Source organism: Aspergillus ibericus (genome assembly GCF_003184845.1).
Source record: "Aspergillus ibericus CBS 121593 unplaced genomic scaffold BO80scaffold_18, whole genome shotgun sequence".
NCBI lineage: Eukaryota > Fungi > Ascomycota > Eurotiomycetes > Eurotiales > Aspergillaceae > Aspergillus > Aspergillus ibericus.
This window is the reverse complement of record NW_020292116.1, coordinates 174,876-197,177: the sequence shown is the minus strand read 5'-3', so window position 1 is coordinate 197,177 and position 22,302 is coordinate 174,876. Positions and strand designations below refer to the sequence as shown.

The 22,302-nt window shown below is 52.3% G+C and overlaps 8 protein-coding genes and 1 non-coding gene across 9 annotated transcripts; 3 read left to right on the top strand and 6 right to left on the bottom strand.

Annotated features, from left to right (window-relative positions):
* Window positions 1-745: 745 nt before the first annotated feature.
* On the top strand, window positions 746-2,307 carry BO80DRAFT_444691 (MFS multidrug transporter; the record flags this gene model as incomplete). The annotated part of the gene is made up of 3 exons (XM_025721447.1): window positions 746-1,018; window positions 1,079-2,098; window positions 2,146-2,307. The coding sequence occupies 3 exons, from the start codon at window positions 746-748 to the stop codon at window positions 2,305-2,307; spliced, it is 1,455 nt and encodes a 484-aa protein (XP_025575573.1).
* Window positions 2,308-2,582: 275 nt separating this feature from the next.
* BO80DRAFT_406220 (transcription factor domain-containing protein) lies at window positions 2,583-5,109 on the bottom strand (the record flags this gene model as incomplete). Its single annotated transcript, XM_025717744.1, has 6 exons — window positions 4,941-5,109; window positions 4,794-4,878; window positions 3,760-4,713; window positions 3,293-3,706; window positions 2,999-3,237; window positions 2,583-2,950 (listed from the first exon to the last, which is right to left on the bottom strand). Exons 1-6 carry the CDS (start codon window positions 5,068-5,070, stop codon window positions 2,583-2,585), a joined length of 2,190 nt encoding a protein of 729 aa, XP_025575572.1. The 5' UTR covers window positions 5,071-5,109.
* A 693-nt stretch (window positions 5,110-5,802) lies between these two features.
* Window positions 5,803-5,874, top strand: BO80DRAFT_t145. Its single transcript has one exon. It is a non-coding gene; the product is annotated as a tRNA-Arg (tRNA).
* Window positions 5,875-6,251: 377 nt separating this feature from the next.
* On the top strand, window positions 6,252-7,651 carry BO80DRAFT_454968 (kinase domain protein; the record flags this gene model as incomplete). Its single annotated transcript, XM_025722092.1, has 5 exons — window positions 6,252-6,433; window positions 6,484-6,815; window positions 6,873-7,180; window positions 7,228-7,390; window positions 7,437-7,651. 5 exons carry the CDS (start codon window positions 6,252-6,254, stop codon window positions 7,649-7,651), a joined length of 1,200 nt encoding a protein of 399 aa, XP_025575571.1.
* Window positions 7,652-7,898: 247 nt separating this feature from the next.
* On the bottom strand, window positions 7,899-8,878 carry BO80DRAFT_424814 (uncharacterized protein). The gene is made up of 3 exons (XM_025719375.1): window positions 8,552-8,878; window positions 8,422-8,468; window positions 7,899-8,355 (listed from the first exon to the last, which is right to left on the bottom strand). Exons 1-3 carry the CDS (start codon window positions 8,811-8,813, stop codon window positions 8,305-8,307), a joined length of 360 nt encoding a protein of 119 aa, XP_025575570.1. The 5' UTR covers window positions 8,814-8,878; the 3' UTR covers window positions 7,899-8,304.
* A 1,020-nt stretch (window positions 8,879-9,898) lies between these two features.
* Window positions 9,899-12,868, bottom strand: BO80DRAFT_493373 (ferric reductase family protein). The gene is made up of 7 exons (XM_025723813.1): window positions 12,211-12,868; window positions 12,115-12,155; window positions 11,747-12,067; window positions 11,470-11,699; window positions 11,369-11,421; window positions 11,199-11,320; window positions 9,899-11,148 (listed from the first exon to the last, which is right to left on the bottom strand). Exons 1-7 carry the CDS (start codon window positions 12,640-12,642, stop codon window positions 10,041-10,043), a joined length of 2,307 nt encoding a protein of 768 aa, XP_025575569.1. The 5' UTR covers window positions 12,643-12,868; the 3' UTR covers window positions 9,899-10,040.
* Window positions 12,869-13,233: 365 nt separating this feature from the next.
* Window positions 13,234-15,024, bottom strand: BO80DRAFT_424812 (flavin-containing monooxygenase). Its single transcript, XM_025719374.1, has one exon. It carries the CDS (start codon window positions 15,001-15,003, stop codon window positions 13,342-13,344), a length of 1,662 nt encoding a protein of 553 aa, XP_025575568.1. The 5' UTR covers window positions 15,004-15,024; the 3' UTR covers window positions 13,234-13,341.
* A 358-nt stretch (window positions 15,025-15,382) lies between these two features.
* BO80DRAFT_493371 (beta-glucosidase) lies at window positions 15,383-17,986 on the bottom strand (the record flags this gene model as incomplete). Its single annotated transcript, XM_025723812.1, has 7 exons — window positions 15,383-16,676; window positions 16,727-16,889; window positions 16,937-17,183; window positions 17,236-17,458; window positions 17,518-17,570; window positions 17,621-17,814; window positions 17,863-17,986. The coding sequence occupies 7 exons, from the start codon at window positions 17,984-17,986 to the stop codon at window positions 15,383-15,385; spliced, it is 2,298 nt and encodes a 765-aa protein (XP_025575567.1).
* A 1,177-nt stretch (window positions 17,987-19,163) lies between these two features.
* On the bottom strand, window positions 19,164-21,485 carry BO80DRAFT_473957 (sugar transporter; the record flags this gene model as incomplete). The annotated part of the gene is made up of 6 exons (XM_025723177.1): window positions 19,164-19,993; window positions 20,033-20,333; window positions 20,392-20,758; window positions 20,810-21,041; window positions 21,099-21,236; window positions 21,290-21,485. The coding sequence occupies 6 exons, from the start codon at window positions 21,483-21,485 to the stop codon at window positions 19,614-19,616; spliced, it is 1,614 nt and encodes a 537-aa protein (XP_025575566.1). The 3' UTR covers window positions 19,164-19,613.
* Between the last annotated feature and the right edge of the window lie 817 nt (window positions 21,486-22,302).

The window sequence follows — 22,302 nt, the reverse complement described above, 5'->3', positions numbered from 1 at the left end:
GCCGAATGGCCATTCGAGGTGTCATCAGTCGTTTCTTTGAAGTGCCGTCTCTCCTCACCCATCAAACTTAAGTACAGGCTAACCCAGAGTAAATAGGGTTCAATTCCTAGCGTGATGTCATTCATTCAGACGTATCCGGCCCGTGGCATCTACCCGACAGTCTTCCGATGCTAGAATCTAGATCCCAGGTCAGCAGAACGCAAGGATCAGCGCTGTTCCCCGGATCAGCCACCTCGGAACCCTGGTATACCCTGTTACCCCCAGAAATAATCTCTCGAGTCTCATCGAGTTGGAAACGGGTCCGCATCCGACGGTTAAGGTTCTCAGGGTATATAACCTCGGGTAGGATGTCAAAACCACAATTGAAGGCAGTTTCGGAAACAATTCCTTTGATTAATGGCCGATTGGTGAAGCTCCCGATCAGAGTTGTCCTTGGCATCTCGTCGCCCAAACACCGTGCGCTCTGTTGATGCAGACCCGAGCGCCCAGCCAAAGTTCCCCACGTCTCTTGTCTGCAAGGGGCCAGACGTTTATTGCGTGCGGAATTGTCTAAAGATATAAGTTACCCTTGGGGGATAGAAAGTGAGGTGTAGATTGTCTGTAGCTTGTGGTGACCGTCCAAGTTGCTCGCTTGTTTTCGTTTCTCACCCTGTTACCTGTCGACCCAATCCACGACCAACAGTCGCTTTCTCGAGCCATGGCAAAAAATAATCCTTTGTATGCAGACATATACCGCTGTGAAACAATGAAGGGAGATGGCGATGAACAAGTCCACCTGGAGGACATATCCCCGACGCCACCTGACCAACAATACAGTAACAGGGACCTTCGGGTGGACACTTCTCCTGCAAACCCTCAGAACTGGCCTGTATGGAAGAAGGATGCTCAGATTCTGATGGTAGCCTTCCATTCCATGGCAGCAACATTCATGGCTGCAGGAATTATCCCGGCCTATGACACGATGGCCGAAGCGTATGCTGTGACCGTGCCACAAGCAACTTATCTTACCTCTGCCCAGGTATGACTTCGACTCTGCCCCCTGATAAAGGTCGCGAACTCACATATATCTGTCACGCAGATCTTGCTCCTAGGCATATGCCCCCTTTTCTGGAAGCCCATCACCTCGACCTACGGACGATACCACGTCTTCATCTTCTCTGTCCTTGGTAGCATGGTTTGCAATATTGGCGGAGCTCGTTGTACCACCTACGGGACACAAATGGTAACCCGAGTGCTCACGGCAATCCTTATCTCTCCTCCCATGGGAATCGGTAGCGGCGTGATCGCAGAGTTGTGTGAGCCAGAAAAGCGAGCCCAGAAGCTAGGATGGTGGACTCTCATGCTCACACTGGGAACTCCTGGCGGCCCGCTCATCATGGGCTTCGTCACCAAGCGTGTCGGGTTCGAATGGATGTTTTGGATTTTCGCCATGATGAACTTTGGGCAGCTCATCGCGTATTTGCTGCTCGGAGAAGAAACATTATACATTCCGGCTGACGGCGATACTTATGGGGCAAATCCGGAAAGACCTCGTTTCTTCCAGAAGTTGATTCCACGCAGAATCAACCCACATCCGCTTAAGCTTCGCGAGTTTATCGAGCCACTTCTCTATTCGCGGTTCCCTAGGGTACTAATTCCCGCATGTGCTCACGCTATCGTGTTCTGTTATGGAAACATTGCGCTGATTGTCGAGATGCCAATTGCATTTGGTGAAAAGTTCAACTTTGATTCGCAGCAAATTGGGCTGCAGTTCATCGCGATCGTCATTGGATGTCTGCTTGGCGAGCAGTTGAGTGGGCCCATGTCGGACTGGTTTCTGCAAGTCATGCATAGGAAGAAAGGATATCACCGCCCTGCCGACCGTCTATGGCTCTCTTATATTGGCTTTGGGACCGTCATTGCAGGCCTTCTCGTATGGGGGTTCCAGTTAGAAAAGGCGACCAGCTGGAACATGACCCCATGCGTTGGTGCGGCAATCGCCAGCTTTGGCAACCAGATCATAACAACGATTCTCATATCGTTCGCCGTTGACAGCTATAAAGAATCGTCGACCAATGTCGGAGTCTGCATCAACTTCTTCCGCCACATATATGGATTTGTAAGTGGTATCAGAGGTGGTCCAGACCGAGTGGCTAATAGTTTCAGATTGGTCCATTCTATTTTCCTCCGATGTTCAATTCTTTGGGTTTGGCCGGTGCAGCCGGTGTTATGTGTGCGATTATCGGAGCATGTGCACTGCCTTCAGTCATTGCCATACAGTTCGTAGCTACGCGAACAGATCGAAAGAGACAGGATGTCACACACTGAGGAGTTGCACATCATGCTGGGAGCCCGTCAGCAATTTGATAGCTTGGTATAATAAGAGACGGTTGTATCGCATGACTTACATACAGTGAAACGTACAAAGAAATGAAGCAATTATTTCCCTAGCTAAAGGTTAGCCATATTAATTCAATGACAGCTTTCAGTCTACGCGCGGCTGCGAGCTCAACTTTCGTGGATCATGATACGTGTTACTCTGCCTCTAAACAATGGCCCATAAATGAAGACCTGAGATATGGATAGATGTCCTAGGGGGCAACTCAGAATAGATTGCTTGGAACGCTGTTCAGCCATGACATATCTTGAAAGTCAGGGGGGTCTAGACCGTCTAGGAGTACGGAGTTTATGCCCTCCCCTAGGGATAAATCACCGAGGCCATGCGGTGCACTGCCAGTGTGGAATGTGTTTATTGGGTGATCATTAGGGGAAGGCCCTTCCGACACGACCCTTTCGTACAGAATTTCAAGCGCTGCAACACAGCGCCGGGCTGATGTACTGTGGCTATGATACCGGCGCAACACCTCCAAAGCACTATCCCAGGATTGCGCGATTGCCGTTTCGGTCACCTCGTCTAGAATGGCAGGACAGAGACGGCCTGCTATAAGAACAGTGGCAGCCGTGTAGACATCTGTATTCATCAGCCTTGAAAAATTATCCAAGAGGCTGAAATACTTACACAGAATGTTGTACCACCAAGCAGGAAGGGGACCCGAACTCCCATCAGCGGGTAAGTTACCATGAATTAGTCCAATTACTTCTTGTGCAACCTTGACGCAAATGATAGAGCACTGCAACGCAACCCGCTGGGGAAAAGAATCACGGAAGGATATCAGGGGATCCGAGATCCCGATCTCGCGCGAGGTACAGTATCTAGATAGGATAGGTCTGAAAAGAAGCATGCGCACATGAAGAAATCTGGAAAGGGGTCATATCAGTGGCAGATCATTGTTTGACACTCAGATAACCATACCTGGCGCGTAATACAACACTTTGATGGTAGAACACCGTATACTCACCTCCGGGATAGGACTCGCCTCGCAAGTGCGAGGGTAGACTGCGAGACCACTTCGTAAGAGCCCTATCAAGTTCAAAGATTGTTCGCTCTCCCTGGTTTGCTTCTTTGTCAAAGTAAAAATCATAGATGTCTTCTGGACTCTCGTCTGTTGTGGGACTATAGAGGCTGAGAAGGATATCGTTCAAAATTTCATATAGCTCAAGAGATTTTGCATAGAAAGCCATGACCGATGGTCGGTTAGCTGGTTGTGTCACCTCGGACCCCGACACAGCGGGTATATACTCCTCATCCACATTAGCTGGTAAGGGAACAGATCCGCATGATGCCTTGGAGATCATGGCCGGACGCCCAAATGTCATAGATATGACCCTATCGAACGTTAAAAGTGGAAAAGGATGAGTTTGGCATTCTTCATGACAAACCGGTCCATCAAGACACATCCGTGCCAGATTTTGCGAGCCAGCTGCTGCTCTTGTGGATTCTGAAGACAGGCAATTGTCTGTGGGAGGTGTAAGCCAAGGCCCTGGGCATTTCGGATCGCCAGTCCTGTGACAATCCAGCACTGATGAGCCGAGTCGGTACTTTGAAGGTACTGGGCCATCAGAAGTAAGCATTGGATAAGGGCGGCAGAACCAGTGTTCCATAAGTCAAACTGAAGAAGGTCTTTTGCCCGAGCGAAGAATGCATCCGCGGAAGCCTCTCGCTCCTCGGGAGGAATGAAATCAGCCAGTTGACAGGCCAGTGCAAATATGACATTGAAGGTACACATTAGCATATTTTCGTCGGACTGAAGGGCTTCCCCCGTCCAGATCCTTTCATACTCAGCTCTCAATTGAAGACCATCCAGAAGGGGATAGAGTGGGAAAACGAACGTCCAGTATACTCTCATCAGGCTGTCGGCAGTTTTTCTTGGGGGAAGAACATAATTGGGGACTGTTGACAGTCGTTGTTTCCTTGTGGACATGAGGCTGGATGGCGGAGCAAGCCCCAGAACAGAGTCTGAAGTGTGGCGATTGGGCGAAGGGACCTTCTTATCCACGGCCGTTTTGATTTGACGTATGAAGCTAGCAGCGCTGGAGCTTCCAAAAAAGCCCTGCGATGGGCGTTCGTCTTCCACAGCACCCATCATCGCATTAACACTATCCGCTGGGTCCTTCATTCGCAACGACTGCTCTCGTGAGTGTCGCGGTGACCAAGTAGTGTGCCTGGGGGCACAACCGGTATTTGCCTCCGGGGTGATCGAAGGTGACACGGCGCAATTCACTTGGAAATCGCCTGGTCTGTCATGGCGTTGTGAATATCCTGTTTCCCGACTGTCTGGATCTTTTGTCGGGCTCTCTAGATGCTTTATCCGACTCTCCAGGCTCGCAATATAACTATTACAAAACCCTGTCAGTGAAAACCGTCGGAAATATCCATCGGCTGTTTATGCCTCATATATCAGGCAGAGACTCACTTGCGCACTGCTCGCTTCTTCTCGAGCTCCCCGGTATAAACACATTGCGTCGTCTGGTCCACTCGCCTGGCGCATGGCCCACAGACTGCACTTGAAGGTCAGCAAAAGGCGGGATCATTCCGACGGCCAGGATGGGGAAAAACCGACCGGGTTGTCTCCCGTCACACCGGACCTTCCGAGCACGGCATTCGTCACACGCAATGGCTACTTTACGTCGTTTAGGGGGCCGGTCGGACCTGTCAGTATGACGGGTCTGCTGAGTGCGCGGACTTGACATGGGTACCCGCAGTCATGCGATGCTAGGAGAAATTTGTTGATGGTCTCGGGTGGGTAAAATGCAGGAAGGAAGAGAATCCGGGGTCGCGGGGACTAGCCCGGGGAGACCGGTCGCTTCCGAAGTGGTCCATTGCCTGCGAGTGCACCAATCGTTTTCATGTTTCTGTTGACAAAGGTTGTGCTTGTGGCATTTCTATCCACTCAATAACCAATGACTATCTTGTCGTATTGAGTGGGGCAGCTATCATCCATACCATCATCAATGGGTGCGGAGTAAGTGCTAGGAACTGGGATGAAGAAAATATATAAGGAGGACGTAGTAATCTTAAGGACTTCATGATGATTATGGATCTTGAAGCCACAACGCTCACTTATTCCTAGCACTCTATCTCACTTGCGATATGTTCGATCACCTTAATATGCGCAACTACATAATGGGTGAGCTCTGCCTGGGCTTGATCAAATCCCTCTGTCCATTAATATAGTTCATGCCATGCATCCCCCTAAAGGCGGTTCGATAAGCTTACCAAACTCGGTCGGATTGCTCGGCCAAGGCCGGTAAAGGTATGTTTAACAAACGGCAATTTGCACCCGATCGTTGGCAAGAGGTAAATACCGCACAATACTACTTGTTCTAGTCATCGGGGCTAGGTATGGTCTGACGGCTCAGTAGACAGTATTTCTGGGATTATTGGTCTATAGGTTAAATTAACAGAAAGTGTATTCATCAATTGGCCTGCTGGCCCAATGGTAAGGCGCTTGACTACGGATCAAGAGATTGCAGGTTCGAGTCCTGCGTAGGTCATTCTTTTTGCATTTTTTGCCTCTTTCAAACACTCCGTACTTTTTACGCAGTACTCCATAAATAAGCTGGGATGCAGCGTTTACTGTGTTGTGGTGTGTTGGCAGCAGTGTTGCTAATGTCTTAGTGTGGCTGGGTCCTGCCTGCCACATCGCAACTTCAAACGTGCACCTCACCTTGAAGACCCCCCGTCTCCTCCAAGATAGTGTCTCCTAAGCATAGACCTATGTATCCCAACCTTCTTTTCATACAGTGGCGTTACATTATTATCTATCACCTCAATGACACGGCCGCCTCTAGTCATGATAAGAAGTCGTACATTTCTCACAAAATTGAACACGTTCATCTCCCGACCCAAGAAATGGGAACAGCGAGGATTGATGAGCACTCAGCCTCCTCGAATCAACACCGAAGGGCCTTTCGAGGAGGAGAGGCTTCCTTCCTACAGACCCGAGCAATTCTATCCAGTCCACATAGGGGAGTTGTTGAAATCAAGATATAAGGTTTTAGGAAAGCTTGGATATGGGTCTTACTCAACAGTATGGTTATGCCGTGACATGAGGTGGGCCATTCCCCGCTCAGGCTATTCGTCCCTAACAATATCCCACGCAGCAACCGTGACTATGTCGCCGTGAAAGTTTTAGCAACAAACATGTCGGAGCAAGCGTCATCAAGGGAGGTGGATGCTTATGAACACCTAAGCAGGCTGGGCTCGCAGCATATCGGAGGTGCCTATATTCGCGGCCTCTATGATACCTTCGATATATCTGGTCCAAATGGCGTCCACGGATGCTTGGTGCAGCCACCGATGCATATGTCAATCCATGAGCTGAGAGTGCGAGCTGAATCTTGCAAGTTCAGTCCGCCACTGCTAAAACAAACCCTCATTTGCATCTTACAGGCCCTCGACTTTCTCCATCGCGAAGCAAAAATCGTCCATTCGGGTATTCTTCCACTCTCGGCACTTCAACGTGTCTGACTATTCATTGACTATATTATAGATATCAAGGCTTCGAATATCATGCTGAATATTGATGATGCATCAATCCTTGCGGAGTTTGAAAAGGCCGAAGAAGAAAATCCAAGTCCGCGGAAGATTGTGGACAGCAATCGGACAATTTACAAATCGCGGAAGCTCTCCTCTCCCAGAGATGGCCTATGGGGCCAACCGGTATTGTGCGACCTTGGAGAGGCCAGGATTGGAACATGTCACACGGGGAATATCCAACCCAATATCTACAAAGCCCCCGAGGTGCTTTTTGACATGAAATGGAGTTTCAGCGCTGACATATGGAACCTTGGCGTCATGGTAGGTCGATTACATTTCATAAGGGAAGGATAGGCTAATTACGGCAGATCTGGGATATCTCTGAAAACAAACATATGTTCAATGCGCTTGATGAGGACGGGGAGTACTCACCTTCCCATCATGTGGCTGAAATGGTAGCATACCTCGGAATGCCACCACTTCACTTTCTCCAGCGCAGTCAGGAGACTCGCCATGTTTTTGGCGAAGATGGTCAGTTCAATATTTCTCTAGTGTGAATGAAGCTGATTGTAAGTAGGTAACTGGTTAGGTGCGGGTGATGTCACTATCCCATCGGTGTCGTTGGAGAGATCAGAGGAAAGCCTCAGTGAACAAGACCAGCAGACTTTTCTTCGCTTTATGCGGGGCATGTTGCAATGGGTCCCTGAGGAGAGATTGACGGCGAAAGAGTTATTGGATGATCCGTGGTTGAATGATTCACGAGTTAGATACATTTCTGTACTCCGACCTTAACCATCGAAACAAGGAGAGCCGTCAAACCGCTGGGAGGTGATATATTATTTAGTCAGTAGGTACAAATAAGCTTCTTCAACCGGGTCTACCATTTCACAGAATTGACAGCAGTGTCCAATAGAGCACGCCGGTAAGCAGAGGTAAGCGCTTCTGCCACAATGCCAGGACGTCCTGCTAGAGATAACGAGAACACAAAATCAGTCCTATTCGAAATCGATCTGGAAACAAATCAGAGAGCCCACGCAGTGTCAATATGTTGGTTTATTCCACCCCTTTTAATCAATAAATACCCACTGCTGGGAGATCAGCGAATACCTTCTACACGCCCGATGGCCACTATGGACACATAACCGTCCCACAGAGCCAAACAACGCTACCACAGACGACACATCTATCACTTCAACACACCCAATCCCTTCACCATGTATATATAATATTCAATTATGTTAAGCCTCAGCACATTCACCCAGCAGCGAATGGCCAGCACAAAGAATGTAAACGAACAAGAGCAAAGCGAGAGGCATAAGCCCACAAATCAATCGCGTGAACTGACTAGAACATGTCCCTTTCCACAACAACATCTGACTGTACATTGATTGTATATCCAGTTACTCCGGAGGGGTTTGACATGAGTCCCCGGGGATGAAGACGGTTCACAGAATGCTGCCGATGGCGATGCAAGGAAGATTGACCAGGTTGCCGCTCTGATGATGCCATGCTTGTTAGTATTCGAAACTTGATGATCTGGGATAATTATGATGGTGACTTACTCCTCCAGTGCAGCAAGCCACGCTCTGACCCTTGTTGTTCGGGCCGCCTATTAATCACCAGGTCAGCATGAAGTAACCCACAGATCGATTACAAGACCGAGACGAGAGGAGAGGAAAGGGATAGACATACAAGGACTACAACTCTTCCCACCTTCCACCTTACTCGGCCCATGCTCGCCCATCTTGCTCAGAAGGGTATCGCTATCGCTGATGCCTCCAGTGCTCGGGGTGAAACCCGTGCAGCACAGAACGGTGTTATCGCCGCAGGTGTTCTGCGCGTCAGCCTTGTTGAGGTTCGTTAGGCCGGTTTGCTTCGCCCAGGTGAAGTCCCCCGGGACGATGCCGGCCATGGCGGTGGCGGCGAAGAGGGTGGCAATGGTGATGAATTTCATTGTGGGGGTGGTTGGATTGATGATGAGGGGATGGATTGGATAGGAACTGATTGGATTGTTGTTGTTGTTGTTGATGGATGGGATTGAACGGTGCGAGAGCCCTCTTTATACCGCCCAGGGGTTCAGTGCACAGACTGTTCGTCGCTGACTCCAATGCTTGTAACAAGGCAATCTAGAGCCCGCCGGGTATATCCCCGGTCAGCTCCTTGCAGGAAACAGCCGTGGTGGTGGCGATACAACAAGGTTGACAGGCAGCTAAAGAAAGCGGATTTACTCCATATTTCCGGTGAGAGGCAACACAGTGAGGCAACCAGGGCTCTGCTATCCAAGACGGACTCATTCCCGAAATGCTCGCTGTATGTCAATCCTCCACCCTTTCAATATTGGCGGGCCTATACTTACAGACCAGAGCGCCTCAGATTTCACAACAGTCCCCAAGAATACAAGATCGTCAGGAGACAATCTGACATGTTTCTATCCGCCGCCCCATCCCCACCTTTAAGGCAACTGGAACGGCGGATGCAGACTATGACAGCTCATTCTAAGCCCCAATGCCCCACAATTTCCATCTGATATCACATACACCATTCAGGGGAACTGCCAATTATTGAATCGTCTTCCTAAGCCCCGAGAACGGAGAATCGGAATGCTATTTTGCGTTTATGTAGGGGTTCGGATGATACCGAGGGCGTTTACTTGTAGAAAGGTTATCGGGCAGGGCGGGCTGGTAGTACAGTTTATCTGGTCGGGGAAAACAAGGTGACGGCTCTGCTTCCGGGATGGTGCATTGGAGGTTCATGGACGTGCTGTGAGGGTATCTGTTGAGTAGATGTGAAATGTACGAGTCGACTGTACGGAGTAGGCTGTGGCAAGATAAGGCGACAGTCATGGCCTTGCCACTATTGCCTTGTCAGTAGTGCCTTCTAGGCAACTTGATATGATGACAAGAATAGTATCATCGGCACGCCTCGACAGAGCCAGACCCCGACGTCAATTCCCGTCGCCACACTGAGCATAAACGATAAGAATTGACATAGCAGCGACCTGAAACAATAGTCTAAACATATACGAGAATCCATCTATGCCAAGAGCTATCGACATAATTCTATTCAAGCAAGTCATGCACAACATACGTACCTGGGCCACAAGGCCCCAAATATTCACATATCCATATCCATATCCATATTCGTAACCAAGTATATCATACCGAGACATCTGATCATACCATCACCAACTAAACGACTCCTCCACGAACCGTATCCGCCGATACCCCCGTCTCATCGCCAAATGCACCGCCGCACGCGCCTCATCCGCCAACGCCACGGGCCCACACACCAGCACGGCCGCGGACGATTCACTGAGTTGGGCTTCCTGCGCGTGGTCTAAGATCATAGATTCGAGGTCTGGTCGGCCGTGAAGTGTCTCGATTTTGTTTTCGTGACCGGGGGAGGGATTTGGGGCGGGGGCGTCGTCCGTGGGAGTGGATGTTGGGGCAGTCGTGTAGAATGAGGCGCGGAAGTCATCGCGGGCTAGAGCGGGGGCGAGTTCGCGGGTGGCGATTTGGTGGATGAAGGGGGCTTGGCGGGTTACCCAGATGAGGTGCATTTCTCGGGTTTGTGTGGTGGGTTGCTCTGAATCGGAAGATGAACGGAGGAGATGGTCTTGGATGTAGGGAACTACGGCGGCGATGCCGGTGCCGCCGGCGATGAGAAGGACGGATTCGTAGTTCCACAGCGGGAAGTGATTCCCGTAGGGCCCTTCGAGGAGGATGGCCCTGTTGATGGTGAGATCCGGAGATTGGGTGCATTGTTGGCGGAGGGAACGCGTCCAGCCGTCGTATGGGCGGATCCAGAAGATGAATTTGAGGTCGTGTTGGTCGGAGGTGTGCTTGAGTTGCATTTCGTCGGGGGTGTTGGATGATCCGGATGAGGAGTCGGAGAGAAGGGGGACTTGCGTGACGTCTACAGTGTGGTCGTCTTTGGACACGCGGGGGGTTTGGGGTGTTTGATAGCGGGTCTCGTAGGACCAGTAGCCCAGGGTGAATGGATGGCTTTCCCAGCCGGTGAGTCGGAAGGATTGGTAGAGGTAGTAGAAGTCCCCTGGAGTTGAGCATATCATGGATGATCCTGGTGTGACTTCGAGGCGGATGACGTCGGCTGCTGGATCGTATGTCGCAGAGCTGCTGGTACATTGTACTTGGTTGCCCTTGTTGAGTCGTACGTGGAGGTTGCAATAGACCAGCCGAACTAACCGGAGAGATCGATCGAGGATCCAGATCACGACTGCAGGCCACAGATAGTTCCAGTACTCGTGACCCTCGAAGATGATCGTATGACTAGGTTGTCAGGAAAAGCATGATAAGGTGGGGGGGGATGTGGTACTGACTAGAAGCAACCGACCAGTAGTCCTAGGGAGAAGAGAATGTGGATGAAAAGAAAGGTCTCGTATAGTCGATGGCGAAACCACTGCACTGCGAATGGCAGAACCAACACCATCAACACGGTCGCCTGCGATAGTGTGAGTCTGATGACATGATCTCGGATGGTAACACTTACTGCAGTTCCCCAAACTAGGTACGGCTTTCGAAGCTTCTTCAAGATATTGCCTTCTGTATTGAGTTAGAGGGATAATGCAGGGTATCGGGCAGGCAGCATACTTTGATACATAATCACCAGATAAAGAAGAGTATGGAAGACAGCCTGAAGAGTAGCGATCCAGGCAATATGTCGGTGAAACAAATTGAATGTCGCGAAACTCCAGCCGGTTGCCCAGATAAAAATGTTGTTGCGTCCGGCAAAAAGCCATACCAGAGGAATATTGGCAAAGCACAAAACACCGGTCCGATCAGCGGCATAACGCAGAATTTGGGACGAGATCGAGGGCCAACTGACAGTCCGTCAGCTATGGACAATAGGTAGAATCGGATGACGTACTAGATATTCCCCTCAACCGCCCGGTATCCCAAGGTGCAAAAGACAGCGCTCAGCACCCAGAACAGAAGGATGGTGACGGCTTCGATGCGCGTGGGAAACGTCCACCAGAGGAGCTGCCGCCGTGACGATGACAACGGCGAAGAGACCACCAGGTGAGTCTGCAGCCAGTGATAAAGCCCATCCAACGGTATCCATAGCCATCTGATTCGTGATCGCGACCATTGTCCCGCCCGAACGTCCAGCGAGTGTAAGATGTGTCGCACCAGGCGATGGGTAATCCCCGCTACTAAGATCGAGCCCCAGAAGGCGTACCCCGCGAGGCTGTTGCGGTCAGCGACGCTCATGGAAGGTCGCACAGACTGGCTTACCCGAATGCATTGTGCGACCACACCTCAAATTGCCAAGTATCCTATTCAGACGCATGATCAGCTGGTGGCCTCCCCGTGCATGCCCAAGACACGTACAATAGTCTCGAAAGTCCGACGATAGTAAGATGGCGAGATCAGGACCGGCGTTGGAAGACGTTGTGACCGCGAGATCTCAAGATAATCGACGACCGGCATCCGACTGAGCGCATGGCGAGTGAGATTCTCCGCTAGCTGGGCGCGCGGAATCAAGTCCATTCTGCCGAATTCCCGACAGAATCCTTCCAGCTGAGCAGTCCCCGTGGTTTCCTCATCAGGAGTACAATAGACATCAGAGGCCGCATAGATGGAGGTCACCTGGAGCGGGTTTTGGCAGCGCGTCTCCCAGAAACCGTCCGCAGGCTCGCCCGCAAACGAGAGATAGCTCAGGGCGGTGTACACCGCCGTCACACAGCCTTCGTCGGTTCGCGGGCGGCCCGCCAAGGCCAGCCCGGAGTAAACGAGGAGAAAGAGCCAGCCGAGGGGCACCATGGCTGGGATGGCAACTGGAGGGGGATGGATACAGAAGGGAAGAGGCAGAGAGCGACGACGCTTGGAGAGGCTGCCAGTGGGGCATGACGGATTTGCCCACAGGATCCGTCCGAGTCCGACCAGGGGCTAGGAACATCGAGCCCCACGTGGCCCAGAGAGGGGAATTGGATGGTACAAGCAAGCGGCGGGTGGGGGTCCAGATTGATGTCTAAATCGAAACAGACTGGACAAAGATCATATACATTGGAGAATCACTGATCATCAACTCCGTGGGATTTCACCGGACTGGGCGTCTGGGCACACCCCGTGATCCTGGGGATGGGACTATCTAATCTGATCGAGCCATCTGATAGCAGTCGGCGCCGGTGATTGGCTGTGGGTCACGCTCGATTCCCCGGGGCCTGAGGCCGCAACCGGCAGGCACCGGGTATCGTATTCGGCCGGGATTAGGACCAAGGAAGGTATCGGTCGTTGGTGTTTTGATTATGGGATCCTTCAGAGCGGAGACAATTACTCAGAAAATTACGACTATCAACCAAGGACAGCTAGTACTTCGAAGCATAGTACTCGAAGACACTACATTCACAACCATTGCTGGTCCATAGTAAACACCAACTCTATTGACAGACGGTGTGAACCTCTCACCACCATTCCAATGAACGACTACCGCGATAAGAAATGCAAAAAACAAGAAGAGGATTACTGCATCACAACATCAAACCCCTCAAAGTGCGGCAACACTTTCCGAATCTCCGCGCGATAATTCGGAATCCCGCCCGTATAATTCAACTGCTCGAACGGCTTCCCCGGAAACGTGCCCCCCATATACGTGGACCGCGTCGTCGGGAACAAGGTACGATCCGACAGCGTATTGATGGTGTGTTTCCATGCATGCGTAGACGCCAATGTCGGATCAATGGATTTGATCCCCTTCCGCTCCATCGCCTTGATCGCGTCCACAATCCATCGCCCCTGCACCTCGATGGTGGTAGGTCCATTGGAGATTGCCGTGGGTGCATGGGGACCGTACATGAAGAAGAGATTGGGATAGCCGTGAATGGTGAGTCCGAGGTGCGTGTGCACCGTCGACGCCCATTCATCTTTCAAATATGTCCCGTGGATGCTGCGCAGACCCATGTTCACAAGCCCACCCGTGGACACGTCGAAGCCGGTTGCGACACAGATCACGTCGAATTCATGCTCCGTACCGTCGGCCATGAGGATGCCTTTCTCCGTGAACGACTCGATGGCGTTGCTACGCACATCGACCAGGTCCACATTGGGTCGGTTGAACTGATCGTAGTAGCTGACTTCCAAGCTGGGTCGTTTGACTCCCCACGGGTGAGGTGGCTCCAACGGGGCCAGGAGATCGCGAGTGGCCGGATTGTCGATGCGTGCGCGGACCTTGCGCGCCCAGAAATCGTAGATGTTCCGGTTGGCTGTGGTATCAAATAGGGAGTCAGGGTACGTGCCAACCCAGTACCGGAAGCCCCCATGCTCCCAGAGCTGCTCCAGAAAAGCCTGACGTTCCTTGTCGTCCTCGTCGAATACGCCCCGCTCGATGAAGTCGTATGTGAAGCCCCCGAAGGACCTTTCCCGGAGCTGGAACAACTGCGGATATACCGGCTTGACTCGTTCTTGCTCTTCCACGGTGAGAGGGCGCAGACGCATCGGGATGGCTAGGTTGGGCGTGCGTTGGAAGACCTTGAGGGAGCTGGCAACAGGTCCCAGGGCTTGGGTCAGCTGGACCCCCGACGCTCCGGTGCCGATCACGGCACATCGCTTGTCCTGGACGTTGACGCCTTCTTCAGGCCAGAGGGCCGAGTGGTGGATGTCTCCCTGGAAGGAGTCCATGCCGGGCCAATCAGGAACATGACGCTTAGCCGAAAAACCGGTCGCGACGATGAAATACTTCGCCGTCACCTGGCGGCCGTCGGCAGTGGTGACCTGCCAGCGCCCGGACTTGGGGTCGAACTCGGCTCCCACGACCGTTGTGTCAAACGCACAGTCCTTTTTAACGTCAAGCACGCTTTCAATGTGGTCGAAGTATCGACGCAGCTCGTCATAGGCAGGGTAGTTGGTGGACCAATTCCAATTGGCCCAGGTTTCCGGGAACGAGAACTGATACTCGGGCACCTCGGAGTCCAACCGCGCCCCGGGATAGCGATTCCATCGCCAGGTCCCGCCCAGGTCCGGGGCCGTGTCAAAGATGACCGTTTTCAGATCTAGTTTCCGCAGCTCATGCAGGCAGTAGATGCCGCTGAATCCGGCGCCCACGATCAGGACGTCCAGGTAGAGGTGGTTGGCGTAGGGTCCCCCGAATCCTTTGGGGTTGGAGGTGTGAGGCGGATCAACAGTCATGGTCGAAATGCGTGACGGTAGGGATGGGATTGAGATGGTCTGGGAGGCCGGGGAGGAGGGGGTTGTTAAATAGTGGTCGTGTGCAACCATGGGCCAGCCCCCTATTGCAACCCCGCCTTATGCACGCCAAGTTACACAGCCTGTAGGGGAGAGCCTGGTGGTGATACCAATTTACAACATGGTGAGGGAGCATCTTTCTCTGTACCAGTACCCAATGTGCTGTACGTGGGTTACACAACATCCACTCGCGATGCATCGCTTCATGATGCTTTCTTCTCCATAGAGGCCCAGCCTAAGCAACCGTTCAGGGTAAAATGGTCTCCGTTCGACCGATATTATTGAGCTTATTGATGCTACTTCCTAGCTAGTCCTGGGTCCACTAGAGGGTGAATTCCCCCGTCAGGGGAAGATCCCGACTCGACCGTCCAACATAAACTTGGTACGTGCCCGACTGCAGCTGCCACTGCTGCGCTTCCACGCTCCAAGTGCTCAGATCCCGCCGGTTCAACGAGAAACTCACCTGGACCGTCTGCCCCGAGGCAATCAGCACCTTTTCGAACCCACGCAGCTGGCGGATCGGCCCGTTGGGTATCCCCACATAGAGCTGGGCCACCTCCGCCCCGTCGACCGATCCACTGTTCTGCACCTCCGCCGTCACGGTCACAATCTCATCCCACAGGTGAGGGTTTCCCCCCTCTTGGATCGTGGCAGACGGAGGATACTCGGAGGTGGTGCCGTTGGACTTCTGGATATTCAGCCCCGAGTAGTCAAACGTCGTGTACGAAAGGCCAAACCCAAATTCAAACTGCGGGGTGATGCTTTGCTTATCGAAGGCCCGGTAGTCAATGTAGACCCCTTCGGTATAGTCAGACTGGGGGAATAGTCCATACGGCGTCTGTGGCTCGGACGGATGTAGCAACGTGCCATAATCCGATGCCTGTTTCGCGATCGTATAGGGGAGCCGGCCGGAGGGATTGGCCCGACCGTAGAGGATATCTACCAAGGCATGACCGGTATCTTGACCGGGGAGATGAGCCAGGATGACGGCCGTGACATTCGCATGGTCGATCCAATCGGACACCAGTCGGATACCGGCATTGTGGACGACAACGATGGTGTTGTTACATTTACCGGCGACATTGGTTACCAGGGTATCGCTGTATTCGTCGGTCAAGCCTGGTCGGTCAGAGCCTTCCGTAGCAAAGCTGTTGATGAAAACGAGGCAAGCCTCAGATGTCGGATCCACGTCGGGGTCTTGAGAACTGACATCCCATAGCACCGCTGTGCTATCCTGATACGCCTGTTGCTGAATGGCATTAAGCGGCGCGATGACATAGGCTGGTGAATTAGCCCCAGAGCCACCGCCCACATAGAGTGTGGAGTTCTGGATAGGAGGGCTGCTACTCAAGAAGGTAAAAGTAAGGTCAAATGCATCGGGTATCTTCGCATCATATCCAAAGACAGATACCAACCGTGATGGTTGAAGGGGAAGGGCATTGTTGGTATTCTTTACTAGGACATGACCCTCAATGGCACTGTCTAGCAATGTACCCTTCTCGTCAGACGAGGTGCCGATGACAGCCTGGTGTTCGGAGTAGGCACTTGCAGGCATACCGACACCTGGGGCTGGGAAATCCGTATCTTGGTTCAACTGGTACCACGTGGCAAGGATTCTGTTTCCATCAGACACCATAGCCTACATCCATAAAGATGGAATGCTCACCTGGTCACCATGTCATCCAGCCTGGATGCTTCCATTGTTCCATTAGCAATAGCGGTAGTGAGGTTCGCTCCCCAGAGGGTGGATTCGGGCATCACCATGTCCAGTCCAGCGTTGGCGGAGGCGATACCACCGTGTTGAGCCCCCCAGTCAGTGATTACATAGCCTAGGAGGATCAGTACTCATCAATCTAAGATAGTTGAGAGAGCTTACCTTGGAATCCCAGCTCGGTCTTCAGAAGCCCATTGAGGGTCTTACTATTCTGACATGCGTATGAATTGTTGATACGCTCATACGAGCACATAATTGCAACACTTCCCGCTCGGACAGCATCCTGGAAAGGCCAGAGGTAGAGTTCATGGATTGTCTGATCATCGATGTTTGATGAGACAGAGGCGATCTCGACGCCGTCTTCAACCCCAGGGTTTCGGTTTGTTTCTTGCTCATTTCCAATGTAATGCTGTTCGAGATGAGCCCTGGTGTGCGGCTCCAAAGCAACGGGTGGCACTCACCTTGGTAGAGACACCAACACCTGAAGATTGAACGCCTTGGACTGTCTCATAAACCAGTGCTCCGGTAAGATAGGGATCATTCGAGAACCCTTCCCAGTTGCGGCCCCCTTCGGCCACCCGGCCAAGAGGGCCAACCACAGGGCCCAGGAGAAGATTCACTCCTTTACGATGGAACTCCTGGCCCATGTACACCGCTCTCTGGTGGGCAAGCGTACGATTCCAACTGCACCCGCGCATTAGCTATATAGACTGAGGGGGGTCACTCGAGGAAGGGATCTATACCTTGCACCGACGTGAATGCCACTAGACCAGCCGTTGACATAGTCTGTTCCTCTCTGCTTACGTTAGTGACAGCCGATGCCTTACTTTTGGTGTTTGCACTCACAAGTCCATTGCTTGCATCACTCACGCAGAGCCCGGGAAAGTTCACGCGAGGAATCGCTGCAATTACGCCAGAGCAGCCCGTGGTAGAGCTGACTCCTGCTGTGAGGTTGACCTTCTCTTCGTCCGTGAGTTGAGCAACGAGCGCCTTTGCCTTTTCATACGCTGTAGCCCAAGAGCCAGTACCCGTCCCCTCCGCTACAGAGAAGAGTCAGCGAAAGGTACAGGAAGAAGGAGGCGACTTACGCGATGGGTAGACGGCAGGGGAGTCTCCATAAAAGTAGACATCGCTGGTGATGTTCTGTGCTGGGGCAGCGCTGCAAAGAGAAAGGCCGCCGAGCAGGCCAAAAAGCCCAATGATGCTGTGCATTTTGCAAATGCTGGGTCGACTGCCGACCAACTCCAGACGGATTCTCCATTGCGGTATTTATATGCTACCTGCCGCTCACAATCCGGATGGATAGCAGCGACTTTGCACCCAGGTGCTTGCATCTGTTGGATTGCATGACTAGCGGGTAAACGTCGGAAAACCCGCATATGGGATGGAAGACGAGACCGTCCCTCGCTCGAGCAGCCATGAGTAATGTGGTACAGACACTGGTCGGAGTAACAACAAGCGAGCCGTCTCTTGTCCAACACGCCCGGATGCTTGAGGGACATGAAATGCCGCAACAATATCCCCACATCCCCCATAGAGGCCCCACCTGCGATTGGGAGAGATTCTGGGGAAATGTAGGCTGAGGACCGCCTCATAGGCCAGAACAGGGCACGGGGGTCCATGCAGGGAAAGCATGCCATGCGAGACTCCGCATAAGAGGAGAGTGAAGCGAGAGCTGTGATCCTGCAGTGACTTTGCGCTTGGCTTGGGAAATTAGGCTATTTAGGTTTCGGTCGTCTGACCACCACGGGGATGGGACATGGCGTCAGCAGAAAGGGAGAGCAGTAGGCCCGAGAGTTCTTGTCATCCTTCCTGCTATCCCTAGTCCAATGAGATCATGAGCACCAATGTTAACTTCAAGGCTTGTTAGCGGTTCGGGCCTCGGAAGATGATGAACCAACCCTACATTCTTTGATTACCAACCAAGAGGCCGCGGGTCGTGCCGCTCGAGGCACTGAATCTCTCTCCTTCCCCTCTATCGGGCCAGGAAATCGGCATTTGTGTCGACGGAAGGCTTGATCCAGGTGGATAAAAGACTCCGAGACGAGGACAGGCTTGGGTATGTCCGTTCGGGCAGCAGGCACTGCCAAGCGGAGCGGGAAGTCGGATGGCAGAAGTTGACCCGGCGGGGGGCACAGACAACGTGGTGCAAGTGTTTGCAGAGGGAAGATGATGAGAAAGAGCAAGATAGAACAAATGTCGGGAATAGCGAAAGTTGGGAGTCGAAGGGGAGGCTGTTGTTCCTCCCAAAAGGGCTTGGTACAATCTGGGGCAAACACAACAAACCTCGGCTTGCCTTTTCGGGACTGGGCTCTTCTCCCTCTCCTTTTTTGAAAGTCTTCGGCCGATTCAGATTACCACATTTCTTTCCCCGTAATGTCTGATGAGCCTTGGAGGGATGTTACCTTCGAGGTCACGCATCGGTTATGTGGAGACCAGGATCCGGCAGGGGCCCCACGTCCCTGCTCATTATCCCGGCATCTGGACTAGAGACTCTCCCGCATTTTGCGGGGAAATGCATTGCGGGGGAAAGCCAGGTTTAGTGTGGTTATCCCGGTCGGCCTCCATGACGCAATATTTTAGTTGTCGCTGACAATAGGATGTCTCTGTCTAGGAACGGTGCCAGATTTACCCGTCGCTGCTGCCTACTGTCCGAAGAGCAGTGCTGGCGCGTCAACAATTGCTACATGCCGTTCCGTTTTCCCACAGAGCCTTGGTCCTACTTACCGGGTAAGTACACATACGAGTTTGCACAGTGATTGCGGGGGTTCTGAGGGGATGATGGAATGGGGTTGAGGGTACAGCATTGCCTGGTCGATAAACCGATATTTTCTATCGTTCATACATGTACTACCTTCTCCGCATGGCCGCGATGCCACACCTCCCCAGCAATGCGACGTTGCAACCTGCGCTCCTCGTCCATGAGCTCATCGCCGAACACTGCAGCCATCTGCTCCAGCGATTTGTTCGATGTCTCCGGGACAAAGAAGAAGGAAAACACCGCTGCAGCGACACAGAATAAGCCGAAGAAAAGATAGGTCCCCCATCCAAGTTTGAGGAGCATATCGGGCACTACCACACCGATGATGAAGTTGGCTAGCCAAATCATCCCGGTAGCGGCGCCAACCCCTTTTGCACGCTTGGAGCTGGGAAAAACCTCCGCAGGAAGGACCCAGGCCAAGGGTCCATACGAGGTGCTGTACGAAAGCACATACAGATCTATTACCGGCGTTAGCGGAAACGAGTAAATAAGAACACAAATGGGAGACATGCAAATTAGTGCCACACAGAACCAGCCAACGCCCTGGTGTGCCGCCCAGTCACTACTGTATCGGTCCATTAACCCGGCCATGACGAGATGGGGAATGGCCATGGCGATCCCGCCGTAAATGGCGAGTTTACGTCGTCCCACGCGATCGAGATACATCAGAATCGGGATGCCGCCGACAAGCTGGCAAACATTGATCAAACCAGAGAGAATCAGGGACATATCGTTGCTTTGTCCAAGGGCTTCAAAGAATGTTGGCGCATAGTACACAAACGCGTTGATTCCAGAAAACTACATTGGTGAGTAATTGGTGTCGCGAAGGAGGTTGATTCATTGAAAGATCACTGACCTGTTGGAAAAAAGGGATCGCCAGGGCTACAAGTGTCCGCTTGAGGTACTTGGGCCGAAAAAGGTCTATCCACTGCTTCACACCCACGAGAAGCGGACGGTGAGCGTGGTGCGGATACTCCCTCTCGAGAATTGCCTGCTGAAACTGGACTTCTAATAGTATCCCTTTCCATTCCAGCTGCACATTTTCGTCCTGCGGCGATCGCCTACGCAGCTTTGAGAGACAGTCCAGAGACTCCCCATCGCGGCCTCTCATGGCCAGCCAGCGGGGAGAGAAGGGAAAGAAATGAATTCCCGCACCCACAACCAGGGCAGGAAATATCTGAAGCAGAAAGGGGAGCCGGAACGCCCAATCGTTCGGAATTGATCTATCCTCATGTAAGTGTGGAATCGGGCAATTACTGGCGTTCAGAACGTACCTAGCACCGTAGGTGATCCAATACGAGACAATTGCACCGATGACGATGCTGATCGCTTCCAGTACCAAGAATGCACCGCGCCACGTGGGAGGAGAGATCTCCGAAATATACAACGGGGCACCCAGGGCCAGAGTGCCGACGCCGATTCCCCCGATAAACCGACCGGCGACTATGGTACCGTAATTTTGGACGGCGGTTTGGATTGTGGCGCCAAGTACGAAGAAGAATGTGGCTACTGTCAGCCCCCATTTTCGGGAGATCCGGTCGGCGACGGCAGGGAAGAAGAGACAGCCGACGAAAGCTCCCAACTCCAGCATTCCGGTCATGAGTCCAACGTTGAACCCATAGTGTGCATGATCCGGCGACGTTTCAGGAAATTGGTCTCGGAACTGGGACATGACTAGGATAATGGATATGACACCCTGATCTAGAAGAGATTAAGCGGAATGAATGGGTGTATGACCACCGATGGTTACTGACCATAACCGAAGGAGAAACCACCAAAGGATGCTAACAAGGCTGCTCCAAAAACGTACGGATCGCGTGCAAGATCCCGCAATTCTCCGTTGTCATACCTGACTTCCGATGACAGGAGCGCAAGCGCGTGGTTGTCCGCATACTCATCGTGCACTGCCGAGCGTTTGTCTAGCTTTTCAGGCAGTTCTTGTTGTGCCATTGTGCGACTCGGACTGTAAGAAGAGCTCGACCATGAGAATCAAAGGAAAAGGGTGTAGCTAGACAAAGCTCCGAGATCAAGGCGTCATGCGAGCACTATATACGCATACGGTCGAGCAGCAATTGCCGGCATCCTTGATTGATCATTGTGAGCTGCTACTCCCCGGCGTCATTTTCGGTGTCGGCAATTGAATCCCCGCCTTCAACCTGGGGTGCTGATCTGGGGAAGAGTCATTGAGCAAAGATCCATGGAGCGTTGCGGAGAGCACCCGATTGTCCATCTGGCCTTCATTGGCAGCTGTCCAGGAGACGGAGCATTTTTGCCTGTTTGGGCAATGGCCTGAAGCAGCAATTGTTCCCCAAGCGGTAATACCTAAGATAGACTCAGCCAATCAGCATGTCTGGCGCTTGGCAAGTGGGCCCACTCTTTGTGCCGTCACCGGTCACATCTCAGTGAAATTTGTGAGGCATTGGTGACATCACCTCTACGGTAAGAGAAAGTGCCTGCTCAGCACACGAGGGAGGGACTACAGACTGGGGATGACGGATACGGCCTGAAAGTTGCTTTCGACCCAGCAAGCCATCACCGCCATGCCCTGCAAGTCGTCCCAACTGAGTCGACGCACTCTTGACGGCTTACGATGCAACTACAGTACAAAGCAAAGGGAACCTTAGGAGCCCGCGGTCTCTTTATAGGGCTACGAATGATCAGGGATGGCTAGATACAATTTGTACATCTTACCTTCCTTCTCGGATGCGTGACTAGCTGCATTGCTGGAGCGCTGGTTCACCACGGAAAATAGTTCTGGAGGGCGTTA